Source organism: Lepidochelys kempii, chromosome 1, assembly GCF_965140285.1.
Source record: "Lepidochelys kempii isolate rLepKem1 chromosome 1, rLepKem1.hap1, whole genome shotgun sequence".
NCBI classification, from domain to species: Eukaryota; Metazoa; Chordata; order Testudines; family Cheloniidae; genus Lepidochelys; species Lepidochelys kempii.
This window is the reverse complement of record NC_136380.1, coordinates 325,025,457-325,053,122: the sequence shown is the minus strand read 5'-3', so window position 1 is coordinate 325,053,122 and position 27,666 is coordinate 325,025,457. Positions and strand designations below refer to the sequence as shown.

General features: G+C 42.1%; 1 protein-coding gene across 1 annotated transcript; it reads right to left on the bottom strand.

Moving 5' to 3' along the window:
- Positions 1-6,870: 6,870 nt before the first annotated feature.
- SLC26A3 (solute carrier family 26 member 3) lies at positions 6,871-26,923 on the bottom strand. The gene is made up of 20 exons (XM_073328444.1): positions 26,793-26,923; positions 25,920-26,059; positions 25,672-25,782; positions 25,300-25,448; positions 23,919-24,083; positions 22,498-22,650; positions 20,336-20,418; positions 18,433-18,580; positions 18,186-18,299; positions 18,005-18,082; positions 16,285-16,380; positions 15,053-15,159; positions 14,362-14,431; positions 14,180-14,272; positions 13,462-13,557; positions 12,429-12,662; positions 11,352-11,406; positions 9,973-10,118; positions 8,884-8,949; positions 6,871-7,689 (listed from the first exon to the last, which is right to left on the bottom strand). Exons 1-20 carry the CDS (start codon positions 26,921-26,923, stop codon positions 7,666-7,668), a joined length of 2,259 nt encoding a protein of 752 aa, XP_073184545.1. The 3' UTR covers positions 6,871-7,665.
- Between the last annotated feature and the right edge of the window lie 743 nt (positions 26,924-27,666).

The following is a 27,666-nucleotide window of genomic DNA, read 5'->3' as shown; positions in this document are numbered from 1 at the left end:
TGCCTAGAGGGATTCTCTATGCTTTGAATCTGATTCCCCTGTAAGGTATTGACCATCCTGATTTTACAGAGGTGATTCTTTTACCTTTTCTGTATTTAAAATTCTTCTTTTAAGAACCTGATTGATTTTTCATTGTTCTTAAGATCCAAGGGTTTGGGTCATGTTCACCTGTACCAATTGGTGAGGATTCTTATCAAGCCTTCCCCAGGAAAGGGGGTGTAGGGCTTGCGGGGGATTTTGGGAGAAGACATCTCCAAGTGGGCTCTTTCCCTGTTCTTTGTTTAAAATGCTTGGTAGTGGCAGCATACGGTTCAAGGACAAAGCAAAGTTTGTACCTTGGGAAAGTTTTAACCTAGGCTGGTAAGAATAAGCTTAGGGGGTCTTGCGTGCAGGTCCCTACATCTGTACCCTAGAGTTCAGAGTGGGGAAGGAAACTTGACACATGTTAAATAGGATAGGACAAGAACCAGTCTCTGAGGACCCCACTAAAACACACCTGCTTGATGATGATTCCCCATTTACAATTACATTTTGAGACTTTGTCAGTAAACCAGTTTTTATGTGTACCATGTTAATTTGGTATCCTTCTATTTTTAATCAAAATGTCTTACCATGTCAGCTGCCTTACACAGAAGTCTATTACATCAACACTATTACTGTTATCAGATAAATTTGTAATCTCATTAAAACAAGATATCAAGTTAGTCTGACAGGATTTATTTTCCATTAACCTATGTTGATTAGTATTAATTATGTTACACTCCTTTTATTTATTAATAGAGTCCCATATCAGGTGCTCCATTATTTTGCCTGGGATCAATGTCATGCTGACAGACATATAATTGACTCTGTTCACCGTAAATATTAGTACATTAGCTTCCTTCCAGTCTTCTGAACTTCCAGCACTATGATCCAGGTCCTATTCTTAATAAACAAGGCTTTAAATAACTTTTTTTTAAAACAGTTACAGAATTATGTTGTCATAGGCCTTGTCTACATGGGAAAGTTACTGTGCAGTAAGTAACCACTGTGAATTCACATGCACTAGCTACTCCACACACTCCCTGTGTGGACACTCTTTCTGAGCATTAGAATTATCTTTGGCTATCTTTACACTACAAATAAACACTGGCAGCTGTGCCAGTTGACTTGGGCTTGTGGTGCTTGGGCTAAGGGGCTGTTGAAGTGTAGTATAGACATTTGGGCTTGGGCTGCAGTCCAAACTCTGGGACCCTCCCACCTTGCAGGGTCCTAGAGCCCAGGCTCCAGTGCAAGCCTGAATGTCTACATGGCCATCAAACAGCCCCTTAGCCCAAGCCAGCTGTCATGGGCTAGCCGTGGGTTTTTAATTGCAGTGTTGACATATCCTTTGTGTGCGTGTGTTAGCTTAATGCACTCTAATACTCCCGAATACTCCTGGTGCTCAGTAAGAGTGTCCACACAGAAAGTTTGTGTGGAGTAACTAGTGTGCTGTGAATTCACACTGTTACTTGCTGAGCACTTGCTTTCCCATGTAGACAAACCCTTACAGACACAAATATAACCTATGGAGTTGCAAATGAACCAGAGGGCTGGCTACGAGACATGAGTGATGCACAAACGTTAAGACACTTTGAAAAGGAATTACCTTTATAAAGATCTGACAGCTCTCCAAGAAGGTAAAAAGCCACTAGGTTGGCTTTGTAGCTTATTAAATGGAGAAATAAAGAGCAGAACATCATGTTGGTCCAAGCAATGCTGACTTCAGAGGCAGCTCAATATTTAGTTTCTAGGAGGCCCCTCTTTGAAGACTATGCCACAAGGCTGCTTCCTCAAGTGAACCACGTAAATGGCAATAAAACAAGGCTGTGACCATACACAACAAGAAGTGGGAGACCTACACAAGGAAACAATAGAATGAAATGGGTAATAGAAGGATGAATGGAGAAATAGCAGAAGCCTGGAACTGGGAATTCATATAAAAGGTAAAGGTACATGATGTTGCTATTGTCTATGCCAAAACCGGGAGTAAAGTGATAAGGAGTCAGAGTGGAGAAGTAGGGAAACATGACACTGAAGCACAAGGCTGTGAGATTTAAATGGACTTGTGCCAAGTTGGACAATGGTGAACAGTTTTAGGATGGATCTTTATGCTCGCTTAATTTCCAGTGAACATGTTCACATGGCTGGAAAGGAAAAGGGTTGAAATAACACCACTTGGATCCTTGGGTGGATGGAGGCGGGAGGGTCATGGGTCAGGCTTCTTCTGGTTGTGTTTCATTCATGGCATGTTATAGTTATTGGGCATTGTGAGATGAGCACTAAAGCTGATTCTGTCTGGGATGAAGCTCTGAAAAGGACTCATTTTTCTTTACGTGACCAAAACCAGCCAACATTAGGTGTTCAGACCTTTTTGAAAGGAAAGAATTAGGGCCTGCTTCTCTTGTCAGTTACACTAGTGTAACTCCAAGTACTTCAGTGGTGTTACTCGTGACTTTGAGGTAAATGAAAGGAAAATTAAGTCCAAAGTACCTGTTTTCAGTATCTGACACCTTGTCCGTCACATCTGTGCACAGTGCTTGGATAATGCTACCACCTTGACTTTGCCAATATTTTATACCTGCTGTGTAAACGCTTACACAAAAGGCAAGGCAGAGCAGGGCTCAGCTCAGGCCAAAACAGAGAGCTTTAGCGTAAGATCTCTGAAGGTACTTATGCACCTAAAAACCACTGTAATTCACAAAACTCCTCCTTGGCTACTACCTAACCCTGTGGGTGCCTAAACTCACTCAGTGCCGAAGTTTTTGCCTTGGCACATGCCCCGCGCTGCCTCACTGTATGTGCTCAGGCACCTTTCTCCCATCTAAGCACTGCATGTGACTTCAGGTGACTGACTGCCTATTTCCTGGTGTGTAAAGCACGAGCAGAGGTAGGCACTTCCCTGTAGCCCAGACTTACAGGCCTATCTTTGTGAGAGGGGTGGGGCTTTTGCACTCATGACTCTTGTCCAGCTAGCTTAGGAGGCTCCCCACCTAGCATGCTCACTTAATGGTTTGCTGTCTATAGCACCTCTCTCTCCCTGTTCATTGTATAGGAACCTGCTTGCCTAACTCAGGCTTTGTGGATTGTAGTGCTGTTCCTTTGATTGTCTAGGCACCTAAAAGTTAGGCACCTTGGTGCTCAGTGTTGCAACACCTAGGTCCCTTTGCGCATCCCACCCCTAGCTCATAGTTCCCTGAGTTGACTCCAACAGCAGAAATCAGGAGTGAATTTTAAAAAAGCAACTTAAATTTTAAGACAACTTAAAGCAACAGAAGAGAGTTCTAGCAGTGAATTCTGGGCAGCTGCAATGAGCTGGCTGCTACAGTATTTGCAATACATTAATTTAACTGGGTGGGTGGTGTCCAGTTACACGATAATTACATCTATAGTTTAACTGCTACTTGCTGGTGTGTTTTGGTATACCTTCAACAGTACAAATAAAGATCATAAAGAGAACAGCCTAGGTAGGTGGCAAATGCCTCACTTGGATTTCATGTAGGCAGGCCCTCTGAAGATAGCAGGTGTGGCTAGAACAAAACCCAGTGAGTTCTGAAATCGGTGTTAATATGCAGACCTAACACCATTTCAACGGTATGCTGAAAAATGTTTGAACTATGTATACTACTAGCCCAATTCAGTTCACTAAACGCAGCGGAATTATACTAATTTTGTTTACACTGTTAAGGATAAATATAAAACTTACTTTTTTTTAGATTTAAGATCTATGAAAGAAAGAGGAGGGCTGTGAAAGTGTAACCAGTTTTACAAATAATTGCAGTGCTGCTGTGGGTGGTTCCTTGTCCAAACTTGTGCTCTCGAAGTCTGTTCACGCACGGGTCATTCCATATTCTTCCAGATAACTCAGATGCCTGGTGGTGGTCTGTGCCAGGGGGGTGCAGCAGAAAGCAGGGGCCAGTTGGTCAGGATTTGCAATGTCTGCTTCCCCACACCTCGCTCATGCCTGTTGAAAGGTTTTACCATGCAATGAGTCAGTCGTGCTTGATATCCATGAGTGAATTTGCCTTCCAGGGGTGGAGTTGGAGCAGCACACTACAAACCTGCATCTCCACAAGGTCTTGGCTCCTTGCAGGGGGGGGGGGGGATGGATGGGTGCATAATTTTTCTTCTATTCCCCTCCCTGACTCTTTTTGGCTGTTGCTCCAATCACAAGCACAAGAGCCTGTGCCTTTCCTTCTTTTCTCTCCTCATCACTTAGATAGTTGAGGGTTTGTTTGGTGAGAGTGTACATGGGGGGTGGGGGGTTGAGAATGGTTTTACCAAGCTAGACAAACTGGTGACTTGATCACCGTCTAGAAGTACCTATCTGGGGAACAGAAATCTGATAATAGAGGGGTTTTCAGTTTGACAGAGAAAGGTACAACCAGATCCACTGGCTGGAAGTTGAAGCTAGAAAAATTCAGACTAGAAATAAGTGCCCATTTTTAATAGTGAGAGTAATTGCCATTGGAACAATTGACCAAGGACTGTGGTGGATTTTCCATCACTGGACGTCTTTAAATTAAGATTCTATGATTTTCTAAAAGACCTGCTGCTGTTCAGTCACAGCTATTGGACCAGAAGCAAGAATTAATTCAGGAAAGTTCTATGGTCTGTGGATAGAGGGGGTCTGACTAGAGGCTCACAATTGCCCTTTCTGGCCTTAAAGTCTAGGACTATACAAGTCCACATGGCATGGGAAATGCAGTTTTGCTTTCTAGCAACTCTGAGCTGGGTCCTGGGCCAATATGTTTTTTGCAGGAGAGTGATACATCCATCAGCATACATCCAATTAGAATTGGAAAATGTGTAGAGGAGAGCAACAAAAATGATTAAGAGTATGGAGCAGCTTCCGTAGGAGGAGAGAGATTAAAAAGACTGAGATTTTTCAGCTTGGAGAAGAGACGACTAAAGGGGGGAGGATATGATAGAGAGCTATACAATCATGAATGGTGTGGAGAAAGTGAATAAGAAAATGTAGTTTTCCCTTCACATAATACAAGAATCAGAGGTCACCCAATGAAATGAATAGGCAGCAGGTTTAAAACACAGAAGAGGAAGTACTTCACACGATGTGGAATCAACCTGTGGAACTCATTGCCAGGGGATGTTGTGAAAGCCAAAACGATCATGGGTCTAAAAAAAATGAATAAGTTAATGGAGGATAGGTCCATCAATGTTAGCCAAGATGACCAGGGATGCATCCCCATGCTTTGGGTGGCTCTAGCTTCTGACTGCCAGAAGCTGGGTGTGGATGATGGGGGATGGATCGCTTGATGATTGCCTGTTCATTCCCTCTGAAGCACCTGGCATTGGCCACTGTTGGAAGACAGGATACGGAGCTAGATGGACAATTGGTCTGACCCAGTCTGGCTGTTCTTATGGCTTCGGTACAGAACAAGGCAAAATTAAAGAACAATGTCAGGTTAGCAGGGAAGTGAAAAGCTATCATCAAGAAATCAACTAGTGCTCCCTGTTGGCCCATATTTGGGCTCTTGCTTTTGTGTTTATCAGTAAATATGTGTGTCTCAGTCTTTGCATTGCTGTCAGCTAATGTGATGCAATGGAACTGTAATGCCATTATATAAGTAGGCTTGGGAGGATTAGATTTTTATTGGTAAATGTTGGTTGGTAAATGTCAATTTCACCATACACATACAAACCACAGAAAAAAATAACATCAGCCACACTATCAGAGGCTCGTTCACCTGCACATCCACCAATGTGATATATGCCATCATGTGCCAGCAATGCCCCTCTGCCATGTACATTGGTCAAACTGGACAGTCTCTATGTAAAAGAATAAATGGACACAAATCAGATGTCAAGAATTATAACATTCATAAACCAGTCAGAGAACACTTCAATCTCTCTGGTCACGTGATTACAGATATGAAAGTTGTGATATTAGAACAAAAAAACTTCAAAACCAGACTCCAGCGAGAGACTGTTGAATTGGAATTCATTTGCAAATTGGATACAATTAACTTTAGGCTTGAATAGAGACTGGGAGTGGATGGGTCATTATGCAAGATAACCTATTTCCCCTTGTTTTTTCCTACCCCCCCTCCCCTCAGAGGTTCTTGTTAAATCCTGGATTTGTGCTGGAAATGGCCCACCTTGATTATCATACACATTGTAAGGAGAGTGATCACTTTAGATAAGCTATTACTGGCAGGAGAGTGGGGTGGGGAGAGAGGAAAACCTTTTGTAGTGGTAAACACCCATTTTTTCATGTTTTGTGTGTATAAAAGATCTTCTATACTTTCCACAGTATGCATCCGATGAAGTGAGCTGTAGCTCACGAAAGCTTATGCTCAAATAAATTGGTTAGTCTCTAAGGTGCCACAAGTACTCCTTTTCTTTTTGAGAAAAAAATATTTCCATTGATGATAACTGAAATGTACAGATAGGCAAAGTAAGAAAAATGCTGCTTAAAAACTTTTTAGAGGTGACGTAACAAAATATCAACATCTCATGTCAAAATATATAGTTTTATAAAGGTTTAACTTTTTGAATGCCAAAGTCTGTTGTCATTAAATAATTATCGTCTGTCTCCCCGTAATTTCCCTCAACTCTGAAAAATTTAAATAGGTAAAAAAGGCTTAAACCCCATAACTCTGTGCAACTGGGAAAATTTTATTTGATAAAAATCAAAAAAGATGCTTAAACATCAGTATTATCTGCTGAAGTTATAACAAAATATAGAAATTAATTCTGCCAAGCCTATTATATAGGTAAGACTACTATCTAGCACCTGGCTGGGTGAAGCTATTTGTGGCATCTGGTGGAGCCAAATAAAGTGGAATTTTCACAATCCTAGGATGTAGTTCTAGCAAAGTATAGCCGCAGTTTACTATTTTCAATCCTCTGTAAACTTTTGGATAACAATAAACCAGTGTGCCACCCTGTTTGTGTCTACGCCGATCTGCGTACACACAGAGCTATTAAAATAATTATTTAACCATTCACTATAAATGTTCTCTCTTATCCTGTGTTTTGTCTTGTGCATTTTATATCAGCTTGAGCCAAATAAAGGTATCTTTGCTGAGTTTGTAAATGGCTGTGTACATTTGCTGCACTATATAAATATTTCATAATAACCATGTGAATCACTTTACAGACATTTGTGGCATAAAATATTGGGCTGGTCAATTTAAAGATAATTCAGTCTAGAAGGATATCTCATAGGACCCGAAAGGAACTTTAAATAAATTATGTACAAGTTGAAGATACAATGTGACAGTCAACTATTAGAATATACTATATACATTACAAGATTTCAAACAGTTATAAGAACACAGTATATACTCTCGTTATTATACCAGTTGTCTATAAACTGTTTGACTAATATACACGTATATACACACATATGTACAAGTGGTGTTAACATTGCTTAAACCACTTTTTCTCCTTTGAAAGAAGAGAAGTCAGAGTATAAAATCAGAAAAACTACATAACTTTAGCCTAAATATATATATATGTAGTGTATAACAAGCCTGTTCCAAAACTTGAAACATAATCACATGTAATAAAGTCCCTTATACAATGTATCAGCATATCTACAACTGTCTTCGTATGCTGTACATCTGCCTTCATCTTCTGTAGCTGAAAATCTGGTTGTTGGATGATGTAATTCGGGTAGAATTAGAATTTTGTTTCTGTTGGCATCTGTGGGAAAGAAACAAAGAAATAAATATCACTTTCGGATAAAGATGTTTTTATGTATCTACCTTTCACTAAGCTATGCAGGAGGATTTTCCAGTCTAAGAGCATGCATGGAAAGATGGGGTTTAACATTTCCAATCTCAATCATATTACCCTAAGTGGCAATTCTGCTGCCCACTATTTTGGGGATATTTCCCTCTCACTCCTTTACAGACTATCTTTCTTGAGGCCGACCCTCCAACCGCAATTACAGTCAGACGCCTGGCCATCAAATCCAGCAGCTGTATATGGCATTTGGGTAAGTGAGAATAATACTGTGTGGAAGAAGAGGAGCTCACTAAGCACGTCTCCTGACATCCTTGTTTGGGGCTCGTTTACAGAAAAATTTTTAAGGGCAGGTGCAACCTGAAACCATCTGTCTTTGGCTGAGCCTGGATGTGGAGCTGTCAGCCAAGGTACAGCAGCGGATTTGATCTCCATCCCCTCCCTATACAGGCTCCGAGAGTGGACCTGCTCCAGCCACAGGATTGTAGGAATATTCAAGGGCTGGGAACCCTTGGGAAGAGTGTTGTAGTGAGGAGGGAGTTGGACAGATTCAGCATTGATAAGCAGAGCTTATCACATCAGCAGACCTCTCCCTGTCTCCCAATGTGGAAGCACATCCACCTGTTGCTAACCCAGAAAGCCATGGATAATTTGTCCTGGCTGGGCCATAAACCTCCTACTATAGCTGTGGTTTGCCTTAAATAAAATGCCAGCTACCAATCAGTGAAAAAGTTAAACAAACTGGATGGCTCATGGGGATGGAGCCTTTTACCCTGAGGGGTCACTTTTTGAGTCTGACCAGGTGGTCTGTGATTGGAAATTATCATCCTCTGTTGGTGGCTCATGGGAGCAAGTTGGCCATCTCAGTCCCTATGGCAGTGCTGAAGCCATAGCCAGAACTGGCACCTTTGAGCATGAAGAGTGAGTGGGCTTGGAGTCTGAGCTGCTTTCAGACCCCTAGGGGTGGGTACAGGACACAAGGCAGAACACGGTGCGGCTAGTGCCTATGCTTTCTCTTCTCTCTGTTGAGTCCTGGGAGCTGGTGAGGCGGCACCTTTCACAAGTGCTTGACTTCAGCCTAAATGTGTTTGAAAGTGCCGTTGATCTTCTGTTGCTGCTGACATGCAGGGGGGAGCGAGGGGGCGGCCTTACCGTGTACGCCCGGTTGCGTAAATCGCCGTTTGTATTGATAATATAATGATCACTGCTTTCCATCTCCTGCAGTGAACAGAGGGGCTCAGGGTTAGGAAATGCTCTCCACTTCCCTCTCGTTTTAGCTAATTTCACAGGTAATATTGCGCTAAAGACTCAGAAAATGTTACTCTTGAGACTCTTGGCCGTCGTGTTCCCTCTGTCTGTGGCGCTGGAGCGGACAGACTCCTGCTGGAGCAGGGGTTGGTGGGGTGGAAGTGCGTTCTCTGCGACACTCTTCCTGCCCCTCCTTCCAGCCTACTCTGCTGGAGCTTGCTTTGCTCCACCGCACTGTGGAAGCAGGATTGGGAGAGGGGGTGGTGCTGCTCCCTGTGGCCTCATCCCTTGCTTGCCCTGCAGCATCCCATTCAGAAATCTAAGTGGAAATGAGGTCTTGTCTACACACAAAAGTTGCACCAATTTAACTGACTCACTTTAGAAGCTATTTAAATTGGTACCTTGGTGTGAACACCCTTCAGTTGGTTTAAGAGTGCCTTATATGGATTTAATTTGAGCTGATTCCTTACTGAATGAAGCTAAATTTATATTAGCTACTTTTAATCTAATGTAAAAGAGGTCACACATGGGGCTTGTACCAATTTAATTACATCAGTTTCTAAACCAATTTAATTAAATCAATGCAACTCTTGAGTGTAGACAAGGCCAGAATCCAAATCAAAGCATCATCTCCTCCCCTAAGTCCCTCCTGCAATTGCTGCTGTAGGTCAACCATGCAGACCCCTCTCTGCAACCCTGGAGGAGCCAAGTTGCCAGCAGGGAGGGGAGATAGGCTGGTTCTCCAAGGACCTGGGAATTCCCTTTACTGTGGCTCCATCAGAGTGAAAGGCCACACCCCTGCCTTTATTGCAGGCCTCCTAGTCCTGTCCTCTCAAGGTGACAGTTTCAGGGGAACTCCACTGCATGCAATTTCCTGGGCGGTGTCCCAGTAGGAGGGGACGACGCAGTCCCTTGAGACTATGTAAACAACTGGACTGTGAGCAATTTAAGGTGTCACTCCAGAGAAGAATGAACACATAGCACAGTGGTTACCTTTATGGGTTTCACCGTTGGTGAGTAGACTTCATTCTTTTTTACCAAAATGTGTAAAACAGCATCATGAATGCTGATGAAAAACATGGAGGACTTAATCTCCTCATCAAAAAATGCACATCTTTCCAGCTTGTCCAGGAAGCCATCTGCAGAGAAACAGAATCAAACCACAAACCAGTGACTGATAGGCATGCAGTCATCAAGACAAAAATGGATCCTCTGTGTATCCTTTGAATGAGCACACACAATTTTCTATCAAAGTGGGTTAGTTTGGCTGCCACAAGGCCTGATTCTCCACTGCCTTGACCCTTAGGCATTTGCTATGCTAAGTGGGCACCAGATAGTACCATTCTCATCTGGTACCATTTCATATCCATCCTTTGTGCACTTTGCACAGAAGAGACAATACAAGGTGCATGGGAGAGGAGAACTGGCCCTTGTTGTTTTGTCTCCTCATTTAGGCCCCATCCTGTGGTGCCTTATGCTAACTTGTAAGGACCAAAAAGTTTACAAGCAATGTGCTGGGGGGTTGGAGAAACCCCACCTATGGGCTCTATGCAATCTTTGCATCGTGCATGAGACCTTCATGGCAGGTCTCCACAGCACACTGGGGATGGGGCATGGGCAGTGTGTCCATGTACAGTCTGGCTCCATATGGCTGTAATTCTGCATACCCTGTGTCCGCTATGGCCTGCAATACTGGGACACGGTTGGTCTGTGTGGGTTCCTGAGGCTTCACTCTTAGTTTGAGTTCCCCAGCTACCTGTATAGCACATGTGAGCCCAGCCCTTTTACGTAGGCTCCCTTTGCTGTCCCAGGACTGGGCGCTCACTAGCTTTCAGGAGGAAACGCAGAGAGAGCATAGGCAGAGGAGATATTTTTTATCCCTCTAAGTCTGAATATTCACAAGTGGCCTGAACCTCACTCTGGTGGGGTGAGGGAAATGGATGGATGGGGAGATCTAAGATGGAGGAAACTGTGACGGTACAAAACCCCGAGAGGGGAAAAATGAACCCATGGGTATTTAAGGTGGCTGCAGATATTTTTATGCATCTGGGTCCCATTTCCTCTTATCCACCGTAGGTTGCAGTTACATGAAAGGCTGACGTTAGCCAGTAAAAGTTGTATCTCATTTCAAGTCTGTTTAGTTTGGCTTGTTAGTTTTAATCAGTTAAAGTCAGTACTGCTGATTCCTGCAAGACTCTTTTAATTTGAGTCTGACTAGATGCTTTTAAAGATTCTTTTAATATAAACATTTGGTTTGCCCCTTCTAACTATGCGGGGAAAGCAGCGAGCTGACAGAAGAGGCATAACTGATACATGTCCATCGAGCAATTTGGTTGCTTAAAAACAAGATTGACAGAAGTGGAAGAACTTACCTTGTGCTCCCACAATATACACATCCACATCAACCCGGACAAAGTCTTTTAAAGTCTGTTAAACAGAAAGCAGGCGTTGCTTAGAGACTAATTGTTTTGCCATGAACTCAACAGCAATGACAGTGATTGTCTATAGTAAAATAGCGTTTGTATTTTGAGCACAAATAAATGGATTTAGGCTGCCATTGGAGTTAGTGACAAAATTTCCATTAACTTGAATGGGTGCAAAATAGGTTCTTTAGATTGATGCTGGACTTCGAAGCCAACCTTCTTTTGTAAGATAAATTAAAAAAGAATTTATAATAATATATTTTAAGAAAAGGATCAGTATGAAATAATATTGATAAGAGCTGAAAATGAAAATCTTTGATGGAAAGACAATGCCGCAGAGTGGTAAAGCATCATTGCTCCTATTTTATAGATGAAAAAACTGAGATTCCAAGAGTTAAAGGACAGAATTTTCAGACATAAAGCTCAAACAGAGCTGCAATTACTACTAAAGTTAATGGAAGCTGTGGGTGCTCAGTTCAAAAGAAAATAAGGCTACTTTATAGGTGCTTATATCTGAAATTTTTGACTGTGGAAGTTGATGGCAGAAACAGGAACAGAATCTAGGTGTTCCAATTCCCCATCCTATGTTTAAAACCCGAGTCCATGATTCATACCTTATTACTGTAAAACTTCCAGAACTGTTATCAGTTCAAGAAAGGAGTGTGTAGCCATTGATATAACTGATTGGAAAATTTAGATGAAAATGAAAAAAAATAGTTTTCATCAAAGTTTTCCATGGAAAATTTAAACTTTTTGTCCAAAAAATGAACACTGATAAGTTTTTGATGAAAACTCAACATTTTCCATGGAAACCAGACACTTTTTGTGAAAAATTTCAGATAGTAGCAAACCCAATTTTCTGTGGAAAAATGGTTTTGATGGAAAATTTTCAACAAGCTCCAACCATTGAGTCTTTATGCAATCTATTACTGATCTCCTATGCACATAGAGGCGTTTCTTTAAGAAACATAGTACATTTTTTCTACTTGTAAGCCCTGACTAGTTGTTTCATGAAAGGTAATTTACCGCTTTGAGGACTCTCAAGGCAGAAACATCAAAAAATGATACTGCTGAGAAATCAAGAATGAGGCTGTGGATGTCAATTCTGGGCACAGTGATGTTGGGAGGAAGTTCTGCATTCCAGTCAATTTGAAATGGTAAGTCTGCCATGTTAGTAGGCTGATCCAGCTCCTCTATTTTATTGTTGTCCAATTCTTCATCAGATTCATTCAGACCATTAACAGTGCAAATAAAGGATTTCTGTATTAAAGAGAAGAAATGGCCACAGTAAACATTACAGCCTCAGGTGTTGTCCAGTGATAAGAGAACACACTGATGTGTACACTTGAATAGCATACTGAGGCACTGGAGAGCTGAAGCACTGATTGAATGCATCATGATTCGCTATTTGTGCTTCACACTGGAAGGAATTCTATCTCCCTGTAGTTAGGAGCCATTTTGAAATTTCTGTTTTGTTCTAATTAATCAAGGATTTAGAGCATGCTCCAGAGACCACTGAATGGTAAGACTCCTCTGACTTCAGTGGGCTTTGGGTTAGGCCCATAGAAAGTGTGAAGGATTTTTCCTCAGAGAAAACCAAGTACCAGCTGTGAGTCAACATTAACTATAGGTCAAAACTTTTTCTCTTTGGGATCTGGTTCTACAGTCTGAGGGCAAACAAAGCTCCTTCTGAAGACAAGAGAACTTTGCCTAACATTAATGCTGCAGACTGGGGACCAGGGTATTTATATTTAACAAGCTTATTTTTTAAGTCTGTATTTAATTTAACAAATGGTAATATGTGGTAATACTTATCCACCCTTACATTATATTGACATGGGGAGAGTCTCAAAGGCACAGTGGGCAGTTAGGTACCGACGCCCAGATCCTCAAAGCTATTTAGGGGCCTAATTCTGCCCTTTGAGGATTTGGGCCTCAGCTCCCCCTGAAAGTCCATGAAAATAAGATTCCCAAACCTCCCATGTGCCTTTGAAAATATTTTCCCTAATTTATACCTCTCATCTCTGCTAGATAATAAGCTACATAATATAATACTTACAGGTGTCATTTGCAGCTCTCCTTTCTTCAGCATCTTTCTGATTTTCTTCAGAGCTTTATTGCGTTTGCGCAACACCCGCAATGGATTAAAACCAACCTGCAAAATAACATCTTGATTAACATTCCAGATTTCTTTTTATACAAACAAAAAAAATCCCAGTATCCTTGGATCTGAGAGAGGACTTGATATTATTCTAAAAAGTGATTAGTACTAGTAAATTCTTGGAGAGTGACCAAGTTAAAAAAAAACTCCAAACAAACCTTACATGAATTTACTATTGTGAATTAAAGTCAAGTACAGAACTGTCTTAAGAAAGATAGTTTGTTGCAAATGATTTGAATCTCCAAACCAGATTCTCATCTCACTTACACTGTGGTAAATCTGAAGTTATTCTTCTGGACACAGTGGTTCCATTGTTTAAAATGGATTAACATGGTGCAACTGAGATTAGTGTTGGGAATGGGCCACATCCACCCTGACTGAATTGAATTGGCCTCGTTAGCACTAACCCCCCACTTGGTAAGGCAACTCCCATCTTTTCATGTGCTGTATATTTATACCTGCCTACTGTATTTTTCACTCCATGCATCTGATGAAGTGGGTTTTAGCCCACGAAAGCTTATGCCCAAGTAAATTTGTTAGTCTATAAGGTGCCACAAGGACTCCCCATTGTTTTTCAAAGGAATTCATTTAAAGTGATTGCCAAGAAAAAACTTACAGCGGTGATAAGTTTGTCCTGAAAGAAGTCAATATTAGCAAAGAAGATCGGGGCCGGGCAGCTGAAAATCTTCACTCCCTCTGGCTCATATATCTACACAACAAAGTGAGGGCATTACATACAGGTGTCTATTGCACAGAAATGCATGCAACAGATGATGTAAATAATATACAGGCTCTTACATCTACATAATCCTTTCTGTTTTTGTAGATGTTGCTTCTTCCAACATTTGCCAAAAGAGTGCACTTTGGACTGCAAACAAATGCAAATCAAGTTATTTATAAACCATGCTGGAACATAATGGACTGAACAATTGCTGTTGTCTTAAAAGTCTTATCTTGCTGTTGGAAAGCTGTACTGCCTTAATGGCTGATCAAATAAAATGATCTCAGCATTATAATAATTGTACTGGTCATGGAATCAATCTAAGAGCCTTTCACTCTAAGAAAGAAAATTAACTATGAAAAGTAAATTCAAATGGGAGAAGAGTATCTATATTGACAGAGTGCTGTAGCTTATTATGGGCCAGACTGTGAACCCTTTACTCTTATTGGCAAGCGTTATGCACATAATTAGAATAATACTTAGCTATATAAGAGCTAGGTATAATTATTATTATCTAGATTATATAGTCCCATTGAAGTGTGATTCACATGCCTTTTCTCATTACCAGGGAGCAGAACACAACATTCCCATTGCTTCCCCTTGACTTTTATAATATTTAGTGTCCAGAATTATCTCCAAGAATTGATTTTGAGTCCAAAGTTGCAGGCCAGATATAGGCCTGGAAAATTTGGTCCTCTATGTCTTAAATGAGTTTATTTTCAACATGCAGTCTTGATAGGGTTTACGTTATATTTAACATTTACTTACAACTGTGTGCGGAACACTATGGTCAGGAGTTCAAACCCTATTGAGACTCCTAGTCCAATAGCAAGCCCCAGTATTACAGTACATAGGAAAGTCACAATCCATATCATCTGTAAAAAATATACACAATTTCAGATGTTATAGTTTCACTAGGAAGCAAGAGTATAAACCCAGATAGGGAACCCAGAAACTCCGGGTCTGATCTGGACTGTGCCTATGCTCTTGGGTAAAAATCTTTCTTAATTAACAGAACTGAGAGAGTGAGATTTACCAGTCTCATGGGAGTGCTGGAAGGATAACTTAGTTCGTTAATGCTGGAAAGTCTTTTTGAAGCTGAATTCTGTATAACAGATGTGAAGTGCTGATATATTAAAAAAGCATGACTTTGTATACAAAGCTAGTTGAATGCTCTTAAAAATATCTGGCAAAAGGAAAAGGTAGAATGTAAATCATGATATAGGGAAAGGTAATATTTGTGAATATAATCTCGTTGCTAAACTTTACTGTTTCGACACTGTGAATGTATTTAATTGAAAACTGGAAGTATTTAAATAATAATTATAATAACACTTGGCATTTTTTATCAGAGGCCTCAAAGTGTTTCATCGGGGGGGTAAAGATCCACATCCTCATTTTCGAGCTGGAAAACACTGAGGTCCACAGTAGCTAAGTAACACAAAAAGTGAGTGGCACTGTTAGACACTGAACCCAGATCTTCGGATTCTTAGAGGTATGCCTTGTCTACTGGCAATGCTGCCTTTCAGTCATTTCTATAGCTTTATCATTAGCAGTAATTGCCAAGCTACACTGTAAGCAATGTTCTCCACTTGTTTCATTTACATAGCTCTCATTGGCAGTAGTGGGAGCTACATACATGTATTGAAGTGAAAATAGGTCCAGAAATGTGTAGCCAACAGGCCAAATATTTATCAATCTTTCTGTCACTTCTTTATATAATTGATTTTGAATGGTGGGAATTTTTTTAATGAAGAAGACTGATGAAATGGGTGAATGTGAAGATTAAAGAGAGAGAACTGAGCTAAAAGAGATGAGACTGAGTGAAAAAACATTTGAAAAAAAATCATGTATAAAAATAAAAATGCAGGTCAGAGATATGTTCAATGCAGTAAAGCAAGGCAAGCTATTAAAAATAAACTGAATCTTTAAGAGAATTTGCAAAATAAATGCCTGCGCAATTGGATTTTATTTTTAAGTATAAATTGGCTGCTACTTACACAGTCGTATTTGTCCTTTTTCCATAAAACACCTATTTCTTTGAACTGCATAAGCATCCCCTTCAAATTGCCGAGAGCCAAAGCCGCAAGGACTGACTGTTAAAAACACAAAACAGAGCAAATGCCGAGTGTTATAATGACGAGATTCTAGTAATAGACCCAGAGCCTGGGCTGGAAGATAATGGGTTCTTCCTACTACATTGACGCTATGGGCCAGGATGTGCCATTAAGATAGAGCACTGTATTAGGTGGGGTGCAGATGCCTTCTGCACTTCCCTTTAAGATAGTGGAGCATGTGCTTCTATTTGTGGCTGGCCTGCTGCACTGGCCAGTGTAGAAGAGGGTGGGGCCACAGCAGTGGAGGTGCCAGTCTTTGTGAGCAGGGCAGTGGTCGGTCATTGGTGGCACTGACCACACAGAGCCGCACTCTCCATTCTGGCCTGGTGCAGAGGGGAGGCCCCCAGGGTGGGCTGGAAGATGGAGCATGAGCCCACCCTACATTCACCCAGCTGTGGTGACTCCTGTCCCGCAGGGTTGGACCTGGGTATTGTGGGTATTTGTGAGTACTGTGACCTGGCACACAAGGTCACAGTGCCATTCAGGTTTGGCCCAGCCACTCCTCTGTCATGATGGAGAGCTGGCTGGGCCAAGTTGGACTGAATAGCATTATGACATGGCACACAGGGTCACGGCTCCATGTTGACCCTGTGTGCTATGTCACAACATATGGAACAGGGAGTCTGGCCCAGCCCTGTGGGACAGGAGCCACTACTGCCAGGGGAGTGTGGGGTAGCCCCATGTGAAAATTTGTGTTGTAAACTTCTTTTGTCAGTTGCACAACGTTCTTGAAAAAGGTGCCACATATACACCTAAAGGCTACTGGGGGGGACGTAGGGGGCAGTTTCCTTCCATTAGCTCTGCCACCAGGTTTTTCATTGTCTCTTCTTCCTCCTTCTCCCTCCCCTATTTCCTTTAGGGCCCTAGCAAGGAGCAGTCCCGGGGCTCAGGAAAGACCAGGGGTTGCATCTGAGCATGGCCCCTTAGCTGGAGAAGCAAGTGGCCTGATTAATGAGAATCTGGTCTTAGCTATATGGGAGTTTATGTGTTCATTTCTGTGATGTTTGGGCGTCCATGCCAAAGTAGCGTATCAGTCTGTACTAACTTCTCTGCAGGTTCCCTAAGGGGCTGGGGAGAAAGGAGAGGAAAGTTGCATGTCCGTATCGGTCCCATCCCTTATGACAGATGTCCTATAGAATTTAACAGGCATAGGATTATGTGGAAACTTCACAGGCTTCTGCAAAATTACTCTAAAACTCTATAGCATTGACTAGAGAATGAGATCCATGCTATGGATTTTTGACCTTACTATAAATTTCTATATCATGGACATAATTTCCTATGTAATTATCAGAGGGCTCAAAACACCTCTTGAAGTGTTACCATTTTCTATTAAACTCTATTGGCTAGAAATCACTTCCGCCCCATACACTTGGGGTTCAGCGAAGGAGCAGCTGACCCTTCCCATCCGTCCATGCAGGCAGGGACAAATTCACATTTGGAAAGTTCCCTCCGTGCATTGAGCTGGGGAAAACAATCAGGCCCTGACATAATCCTGTCCTGCTCCCCCTGAAGTCAATAGCAAAACTCCTATTGACTCTAGCTGGAGCAGCATCAGGTCCTTGATGAGCAGGGATAAATCCTACGCAAAAGTAGAGAATACCTTCTGTAATGGTTCCAGGAGAAATCCAATGGCCAGGATGACAATCATGACAATGACAGCAGAGAGAAGACCAGCAACCTGTGGAAGAAAAGGACTTCACCATAAGTCTGTATCCTAGAGCACTTTGTGCAGCTAGTGTCATGTGGCATTCAGCTCTGTCAACATCTTGTATTTGCAATACCTGTGTTTTGCCTCCTGTGCTTTCCTGCACACCTGATCTTGACAGCGATGTACTTGCAGCAAATCCGCTGAATGCTCCGCAAAATATGTTACTCAGGCCAAAGGCAATTAATTCCTAACAGAATAATGAACACGAAGTTTTTGAAAGAAATAGTTCTGAAAAAATAGTTCATAAGCCAAAGCATTTCTAAAGCTATGTTCATTGGCAATGTATTATGGTCATATTGATTTAAATGTTTCTTGTTTACCTGGTTGCCATTTATGGGATAATCATACTTGACAGAATATACTTTAGCGACTGAAAAGGCTACGGCAAATCCAACAATCGCTATGGAAAAAGCCTCACCCACACAGCTTTGGAAAACCCTCATATCAAGTTGAACAGGAGGCTTAAATCTGTAAGAGAACCCAAAAGAGAGAACTGTCCCTTAACAGGGTGCTTAAGAAAACAGTACAGCAAGCAAAGCATTCAGTGAGCTTGGTGACAGTCCATCTCTTGTGCTATTTTAACTGTACACTTTTCTGTAGAGGTGGGACCAAAACATAATCTTGGATCTAAACACCAGTGAATTTCAGGGATGTTTGGCTCAGGATTGGGACTTTTCAGGTTGAGTCCCTTCCCTCCTAATCTGCAACCAGCTCAGTTTGGAATTCAATGACCAGGCTCTCTTTACTGGAAGTCAAATCCTGTGAGGTGTCAAGCACCTGTGATGAGAATTATTATTTGTAAGATACACACAAGGCCCTTCCTATGTCAAGGGCTGAATTGATGCTGAGGCTTTGCACAGGTCCTCTGCACTGGAGTGGATTTCGCTCTGTAGGGAAAACCTGCTGTGATTTGTTCTGGTTCTTTAGATAGTTAAATAAATATGTGCTAAGGAAGGCCAGTCACTAAATTTAGATCTCTTCCTTATTTCCTGCTCCCTGGCTTTTTGGACTGGAGCTTTTGCAGTCCAAGGGCAATAAAAAGACATTCTTCAATGAGCTGGTTTTTCAGTGCCCTTAAATTGATCAGTCTGAAATCTGAGGGTCAGGGCCTATTGAGCAGAAGTAGCTGTTCCTCTGCTGGCTTCATCCACTGAAGCATCAGTGACTGTGAGCACTGCCCTGCAGGGGCAGTCAGCAACATTTCTGTCATCAACAAAGGTTGCAGCAGTGTATTGTCATGTTTTGTTTCTTTCTCATTACACACTACTGTGCTTATATTCTAAATGTAGGTATTTATGCCCTACTTGTCATGAGGGATTTAGAGATGTTATAGTAATCTAAGCAAACTGAGTCATAATAATTTAAGGAATGCTGTATGTGACCTGATCAGTGGGGTGAAGTCATTATATATTTAGTTACAAGACTTTTTTACATGAATGTATTGTTCTAGTTTAATAAGGGGTTGTGGGGAAAGCAAGCAGGAGGTCAACACAATAATTACAGATAGGCAACCTCTCAAGAAACACATTAGACAACTACAGGACAATGGTCTACTTCTAGGCTGTTTTGTCAGGCTGAAAACTAATAGATCAAAGGGTTATAAATAGGTAACAAGCTCTCTTTGGAGAGCAAGACTGAGCTCAATTGTCAGGCACTATTGAGGGGGACAGGATTGCTTTAAGCAGACTATTTGGCTACTGGATGCCACTGTTATTGCTGCTGGAAGGAGCAGAACCACAGGCACTGAAGACAGGTCAGGCCTCTTGAGATAATCATAGTTGATCATAGGGGACTGCAGCTCAAGGACTGGTCTGAGAGTACGAGAATTGCACAATTCCACTCTGAGATAGCTGACAGCCTGAGACCTGAGTCGGTGTTTGCTCAAATACCAGGATGGGGCAGAAGAGCAGTTAGGCAGGTAACTCTGACACCCCTTCTCCTTGTATTCATTTCACGCAACAAGGAATGAATGAATTAATTCTCAGTTTCTTGGAAGAAAAAATGCTTTTCATTACTGAATAGCTCTTATCTACTGAAAATTAGTCTATTGAAAGCTGTGATATTGTTGAATGCAAAAAGTTTACTTAACTGCTCAGAAGAAGTAAGTTTTTTATTAATGCAGAGTATTTAATTAGAAGGCAGAGATGGGTGAATTCTGTGCCTAAGTACTTGTTTAGAAAGAATATTGTGCTCCAGTGGAAAGTTTAAGAATTATACACTTACCCTTCTTCTAGTTGTCCTATTACATCAACTTGAAACTTCTCTTTGAAATTGAAGGCATAGGATATACCTGTTGCTATGACTGTCTGTAAGGTAGCAAAATTACCTACATTAGGAATTTGCAAATAAGACCACAAAAAAGTCACTATTTCAAACTATCCTTTCGCTTCTTCCTAGCAAACATTGCCTCTTTGATGTGCTTTCTAGTGGTAGATTAGGCCTCCAAAATTAGACATTTTCCTGCTATTCAGAGCCGAGGCGTAGCCAGCACAGGACATTTGGGTCGGCCCTGACTTCGGGTGGGCAATGACAGGGAGCGGGGGTGGGGGTAGGAGGAATCAGGGATCCAGGAGGGATTGGGGGAGCTCGCCTCCCCTCTATCCCTCCAGCCAGCCTTGTGGGGGGGCGATAAACACTCTGGCCAGGGGTTCCTCGGGGCCCTCGCATGCACCCAACTCCGGGAGGAGATGCCGCTCTCTAGCACATACGGCTCCTGGCACCCATCCTGGTCTCACCTCCCCACACCAGGCCCAGTTCTCCAAGGCAGCAGGCCTGTCTTTTTTGAGGATCTCCTCTGCCCCTGCCTCCAGGTCACCTGCTCGCCTGCCCTCCTCCTGCTGCAGCGTGCATGTGTGGCGCACTCGTCTGATCTCCGCTGCTGCTGTCCCTCCCCTTCTGGTTGGGCTGGGGGCACCCAGTGTGCAGTGTCCTCCAGGTCTGGGCAGGGCTAGCACTGGGGCTGGACCAGAGCTGGGGGTGGGCCTGGATGCTACGTGGGTGGGCTACGGCCCACCTGTGGCTACGGCCCTGATTCAGAGGTAAGTTTTAGGTGTTACAGGTGTGTCCGTGTTCATAACCCACCCCGAGATTCCAGCAGATGTTCTCATTAGTGGTGGAATAAATCCCTACAAAATGGACATTTTCTGCTCTCCTTAAGTAAAAAAAGTACAACAATGGTCTATAGTACAACAGCAGTGTTTCTCAACCCTTTCCAGTTGGGGACCTCTTATTCAACATTTTGTGACCCCATTACATTTACTATGAAAGCAAGAGTAAACACTGTAGCCATGATATGGGCTACATACTTTATTTGTGTGTGTGTTTTAAGAAGCTGATGGAGAATAATGGACCTTGAAGAATATAGGATTGGGGGAGTGTAACCATGGGATAGGGTCAACTGCATGGACATGAAAGGGGCAGAGCTACTGTAACTAACAGATCAAAGGGTTATAAATAGTTTGGTCTCAAAACCACTGAAAGTTTTGGCCACCTGTGGCAGGGTCTGCTCAGGCTTCCCTTCCCTCGCAGCTGCATCCTGCGCTTAGGCTGGTCAAATAAAGAGTCTCAATGCCCTCCTGTGCTGATTCACCTTCGTGTCTTTATTTACAGTGCTCCCATTAGCCCCCAATCGCTATCCCTCAACAGATCCATCCTGGGGCCTTCTAGCCCTTGAGCCTTCCTTCAGTTGGCACAGAGGCAGAAATGCAGCCCTCCTCTCCCCCTACTAGGCTAGCCCTGACTGAGCTTTTCTCAGGACTTATGTAATCGTCCCAGTACTCAGCACAGCTGTCTCCACTTGGCTCAGCCTATTCCTCTGGGCCAGCCCTCTTTAGGGCCTGCAGCTGAGCCCCCTGCTGAGTGCCTGGGCCCCTGTACTTGGCCACCCTGCCAGGAAGCAGGGTGTGGCCAGCCCCTTTTAGCAGGGCATTCACGGGGCTTACCTCTGCCCTGCCACATCCCCAAAGTTATTCTGGAAATCTTATTTATTGATTTTGCTTTAGCTTGTAATAACATTTTCAAGCCCCGTGGCCCCCCTGGCAGTCGCGACCCACCAGTTGAGGAATAGTGCTCTGCAGTAGGCTTCCAGTAGAATGCAGTAGTACTTGATTTTAAGGGAAGTGTCTGATTTTACAGATAAATCAGACATAAAACATTTCACAAATAATACTTTTCTCTCTAAAGTTATGTTAAATTATAAAACAGTGAAAGAAATGTGAAGCACATAATGATATCTCTGTCAGGATATCTGAAACCCACAATGGTTTTTGTCAAAGGCAGAAAGAAGACAGTAGTTGAGAAGAAGACTTTAGTACATAGAAACAGGTTTAAAACTCTGCTTTGGGTGGCACTATACACTTGAAATAAGGAAGTGGAATAATCCTTACCACAAAGAGTTCAATTGGGATGGGCACTGGTAGTTTGGCTTTGAATCGCTCATTAACTTCTTTCACCACAAACACAATGAGCAAGATAATGAGTGCTGTGACAAGATCTGCAATGTTTGTGTTCGTGATCTGCCCACCAATCTTTCCCAGAGTCTACAGAATTAAAAAGAAAGAGTGCTTTGAAATAGGCTGCCTTTGCTTGATGCAGTGGGCATCACTTTTCAAAAAAAGAAAACATTTATTTTTCTTTAATTATTATTTTAGTTAGGATTTAGTTCTGGTGGAATGGTCTGGACTGAGACTCCTGGCGAGCAAAAAATGATATTTATCCACAGATAGACAACAGCAATGCTAGCTTCTCCACAATGACCCTCAAACCTGACTTCCTGGTCTCATCTCTAGGGGTGAGATGGTATATCTGTTTCCATGCCCTCTACTTAGGTTATCTGCTGAGACTGCTCAGCGTGTGTGAGGAATTGTGATACATATACTTGCCAGCCAGGAACTGGATTGAGAACAACAAACAGCTTATTACATTTAGGTAGGGTGACCAGATGTCCTGTTTTTAAAGGGACAGTCCCGTTTTTTGGGACTTTTTCTTATATGGGTGCTTATTACCCCCCCACCCCCCGTCCCATTTTTTTACAGTTGCTATCTGGTCACCCTTCATTCAGGACACCAGCCAGCCATCTGGTGATAACAACTGTTGGCCACCACAAACCTGAGTCAGAGTGATACAGATAACATACAGGTGAAAGGCTCTATTTCCCAAATCCCAGGAAGTCAGACATTTTTGGGAAAAAAATAACTGAACGCATAAAAAAAATCTTCAGCAAGTCAGTTATTTCTTTCTTTGTTTCTTTTGATTTTTAATCATGCAACCAGACTCCGGGAGCTATACCCAAATGAAAGACATCTACAGTATTTTATTTATTTAGATTCCAGTCCAATAAGAATTGGTAGATATAAGTAAATGCCTGAGACAAAGCTGCCTGGGCTCTTAAGGACATGCTAACATATTGTAGAAAAGATCATAGAATTAGCCTATTTGTGCACCCAATACAATAGCTAAATATTTTGTGATAATAACACATCTTTTTGCAAATTGCTTCCTTTTTTTTTTACTCTGAAGATTCGGTTGGTGTAACTACTTGGTGATATAGAGTCTGATGTACTCTACTTGTCTATGTAACCCACACACCTCCTGGGTGTGTGGCTCTGTCCCATCTAGTGGCACTGAGACTATTTAGAGAGAGAGTAATGAGGTCGCTTTAAAGCCCTAGCAAAAGGCCAAGTGGCTTTTAGCTCATGCAGTAGAGGCTCATGCATTTAGCGCTAGAGGTCCCAGGTTTGATCCCACCTGCCGACGACCAGGGTCTGTGGGTGTTGCATCATGTTGTTAGCAACTGAGGAATACTTACACAGAAAATTGAAAATGGCTCCTTACATCCAGTAACCGGGAGCTGGAGTATGAATTTCAGCTGAGACACCACAACATGGATAGCTGCAGCAGTAGTGAAACCACTGATTAATGACTGAGATAAATAAATAATTACGAATCCAATCTGTAGTGCTCCCAAAAGCAACTGTAACACAAAATAACCAATCATTTGTTAGATGTAGTTAGAAGAGACGCACCATATTGCTCACCCCAAACATTCAAAAATCATGATTGGGATTGGTTTATGAATCATGAGATTTTTTTTAAAAAATAATACATTTTTAAAAAATTTTGCATTCTGGATTCTGAGCCTTTAGGGTTCACTTGGTTCATGTTTTCAAGCTTTTCTCTGCAACCAAGAGGATTAGAAACTTACTTTTTAAAAAAATGAAAGCTGAGATTGTCACCTAATCTCATGACTCCAAGAGCTGGGGCTTTAAGAAACACCCAAATATTGTGAGACTTGCATGACAGTGGGCAACAATGGAAGCATAAGTAACAACAGTCATTGCTACAGAAATCCTAACCCTCTGAGTTATACTTTGGATCCAAAGTAAGGGTATATCTACACAGCAAAGAAAAGCCTGCGGCTTGCCTGAGCCATCTGATTTGTGCTTGTGGGGCTTGGGCTGCGGGGCTGTTTCATTGCTTTGTAGAATTCTGGGCTCAGGCTGCAGCCCCAGCTCAGGGACCCTCCCACCTCACGCCAAGTCAGCGGGCATGTGCCAGCCATGGGATTTCTTGCTCTGTAGACATAACCTAAATGTCCTTGCTGTTAAGATTTTCAGTGTATCCATATGTCTTACACATTGTAAATCTTTCATGATGTGGACATATATATAAGCGTTCACTACACAAGGATGTGTTCTACCGTATTATTTCCAGAACAAAATGGAACTAAATATATTTGTCTTCCTCTCTGACTTCATCCTTAAACTGTATTACTGTAATATGGAGCTTCCTTCAATATGACTGTTCACCTCACCAATATCATGGCTCCATTCTGTTCTCAGACATAAGGATATATATCACTGCCCCTCTAGGAAAAATCTGGGTAATGATTTTGCAATAAGTGGGGCATTCTGTGCTTGGATAGCCTGTGGGATTGGGCCCATGCACAATAATTGTTTTTAACAGAAATGTAGCAGCATATGAAAGGTGGGGCCATCCTTAATGCCCTTGTCAATAGCCTGCACGTCAATATCCGTAGAAGCTTCCAAATAGCTCACCCAGATGGCTCCTGGTCAATGGGACAGAATCACCCAGTCGGGACGATGATGGTGGTGATGGTTTAATTTATAATTTGGGGCTGGCAGTACAGAGGAAGGATAGATAGATAGATATCATCATGAGGTACCAACCTGAAAAATTCCAGCAAGGAGTGATACAGTTGCTGCCACCTGTATCTTCTCATCATCTAGTGCCGTTGAAGTGCTGTTTCCAAAACTCTCCTCATCGACTAACTTCGTCACTACTTCTCCCACCATTATGCTCAGAACAGGGAACGGACCTAATTGACACAAAGCCATGCATTAAAGCTGGACGGGCAAAATATAAGTTTCCATCAACCACGATTTTATTTCACGTTTGAAAAAAGCTACAAAGCTTCCTCCAATGGCACGGTGTGTAATCAATTACATCTGGGGATTTTTATTTATCTTCAGCATGGAATTAAGAAGACGAAAGCTGTGACAGAGAGTGGAACAAACAATGTGCACTATGACTTAACTTACCAACAGAGATATGTCTGGAAGTGCCAAAAAAGAAGTAGCCTATGACTGGGAAAAAGGCGGCATAGAGTCCGTACCCTGGGCGAACGTACACTAGTAAAGCAAATGCTAGACCTGTAATGATAGAAAACACAGGGAAAGTTAAGCCCATGTTACAGGTGCAAGTCTACAGGGTCTCTCAGCATGGACTTACGTGGTAGTTTGATCTTAGAAAAAACAAAAACAAAGCAAAAGTGTTTCCCAAAGATTACCTTGCAGGACAGCCACCAGCCCTGTGCTGATCCCAGAGACAAAGTCACTCAGGAGCCATTCCTTAACGCGATATGCTGGCAACCAGGAAGTTATAGGTAACAAACCAGTGGCAATATTCTTGGCCTTTTGTGGGGAACATCTGAAAATATGTGATAAGCCACAGTGCAGTCAGCTAACATCTTTGAGTCAGTCAATATCGAAACCTAATCTTGATAGCTGAAACTAATGGATAAGAATTTAGATTTCAGCCTGTCAGAGGTACCCAGCATGGAACAACCTGCCTGGGCCATAGCCTCACTGTTCCAGGAATATTTTTCGGCAAAAGAGTGTTTTCAATTTATTTTGGAACATTTGATGTTGAGTTTGAATAATGAGTTTTCATTTGTTTTGCTGTGATCACTCAGACATAATCGTGTAGTCATGTAGTCTGCCTCTTTTGCCCATTAATTATGAAGTCAGTCATTGTATATTCCACTACTTTCACTTTCATCCATTATCATTGTTCTTGGATATGACACTGTAGGGGGAACAAACATTTGACTCTCAACACTGGGATGACACATTCCTCCCTGGTGGGACTCCATCTACAAGAGTTACACTGGGGTCAGCTGAGTTAAATGGATGGAGTTACCTCAGTACTGAACTGAACAGAGTTAAGGGATGAATTTGTCCCTCAGTGTTGAGAGTTAATGTTTGTTTTCTTCAGAATGGGAGAAGTGGATGTTGAAGAAACCACCACAAAAGCTGGGTGAAAGTCTTTACGAGACCAGCTGGAAGGAAGATTGTAAGGATGTAGTTCAGAATATTTGAGAGTTAGGAGGTAGCTCAGAGGATCTATTTCTAACATCAATATTTACAAAAAAGTTTCTTACCTAAAACATACCCTCAGATGATCCAAAAAGGTTTTATGGTATCTGTGCACTTTCTTATGTTCTTCACCAAACGAGTTCTCCGAGTATACTGGTCTGGACACAACATACTGGTTGCCTACAGATTCAACCATTCTTCCTGAAGTGCTGGGTTAGGATGGAAGATTCTTATATATAGCTCTTTGACACTAGTCACTTAAAAACCTGAAAATAAATAACAGAATGTGCTTCTTAAACAACTCAGGGGGAGCATCATGAAGTGCACAGATGAGTGGACTCCAAACTGAGCATTACCACCTTTGAAGATCAAAAGAAACAGGATTAAGAAAGAGAAATTTTGCTTTGTCAGAGTGACCTCCTTCCCTCCCCCTCACATTGCTAGGGAACATGTCACTGGGGCGAGAAAACTATTTTTCCAAAAGAGACAGTCAGAATGTTGAGATTGGGTCAGGGTTTGCTTATCTCCCAGTCAATAGTTTAACAATAAAATCTACCTCAATCAAGGGAAACTGATTGTTTTAAAGACAATTTCCTGTTGTGACACTGAGTGTGAGGAACACTATGGGCTGCCAGGAAGTTCGGGAGCTCACCGAATATGACCTAGCAACCTAAGGAGTAAAGATGTGTCCAAGCCCTTGGAGTTTGTGAAAGTTTGGAACTGGAGTCAAACTTTTTGGCTTGGATCCACAGGTACTAATGAACGGCTGTACCCAATAATAAGGATAACTTCCTATATTATTTACTTCTAAGTAGATGTTTCCTTTACAGCTTCTTGCATGCTTCTTCCCCATGCACCTGCACAAATCTTCATCATAGTCAGCCCCTCAGTGCTATTTTCTATCCTGTTCCTCATGCATACTAATATTTAATTTGTCTA

What these genes read in the sequence shown, in the direction of transcription:
- SLC26A3 (XM_073328444.1), bottom strand. Translation starts at nt 26,923, where the DNA reads ATGGTTGAATCTGTAGGCAACCAGTATGTTGTGTCCAGACCAGTATAC. An exon ending in GCTGGTGGCTGTCCTGCAAG is followed by an intron (nt 25,783 to 25,919) that starts GTAATCTTTGGG and finishes CTATCATTACAG; the next exon opens with GTCTAGCATTTGCTTTACTA. An exon ending in AGCCATTTTCAATTTTCTGT is followed by an intron (nt 22,651 to 23,918) that starts GTAAGTATTCCT and finishes TTAATTCTGTAG; the next exon opens with ACTCTGGGAAAGATTGGTGG.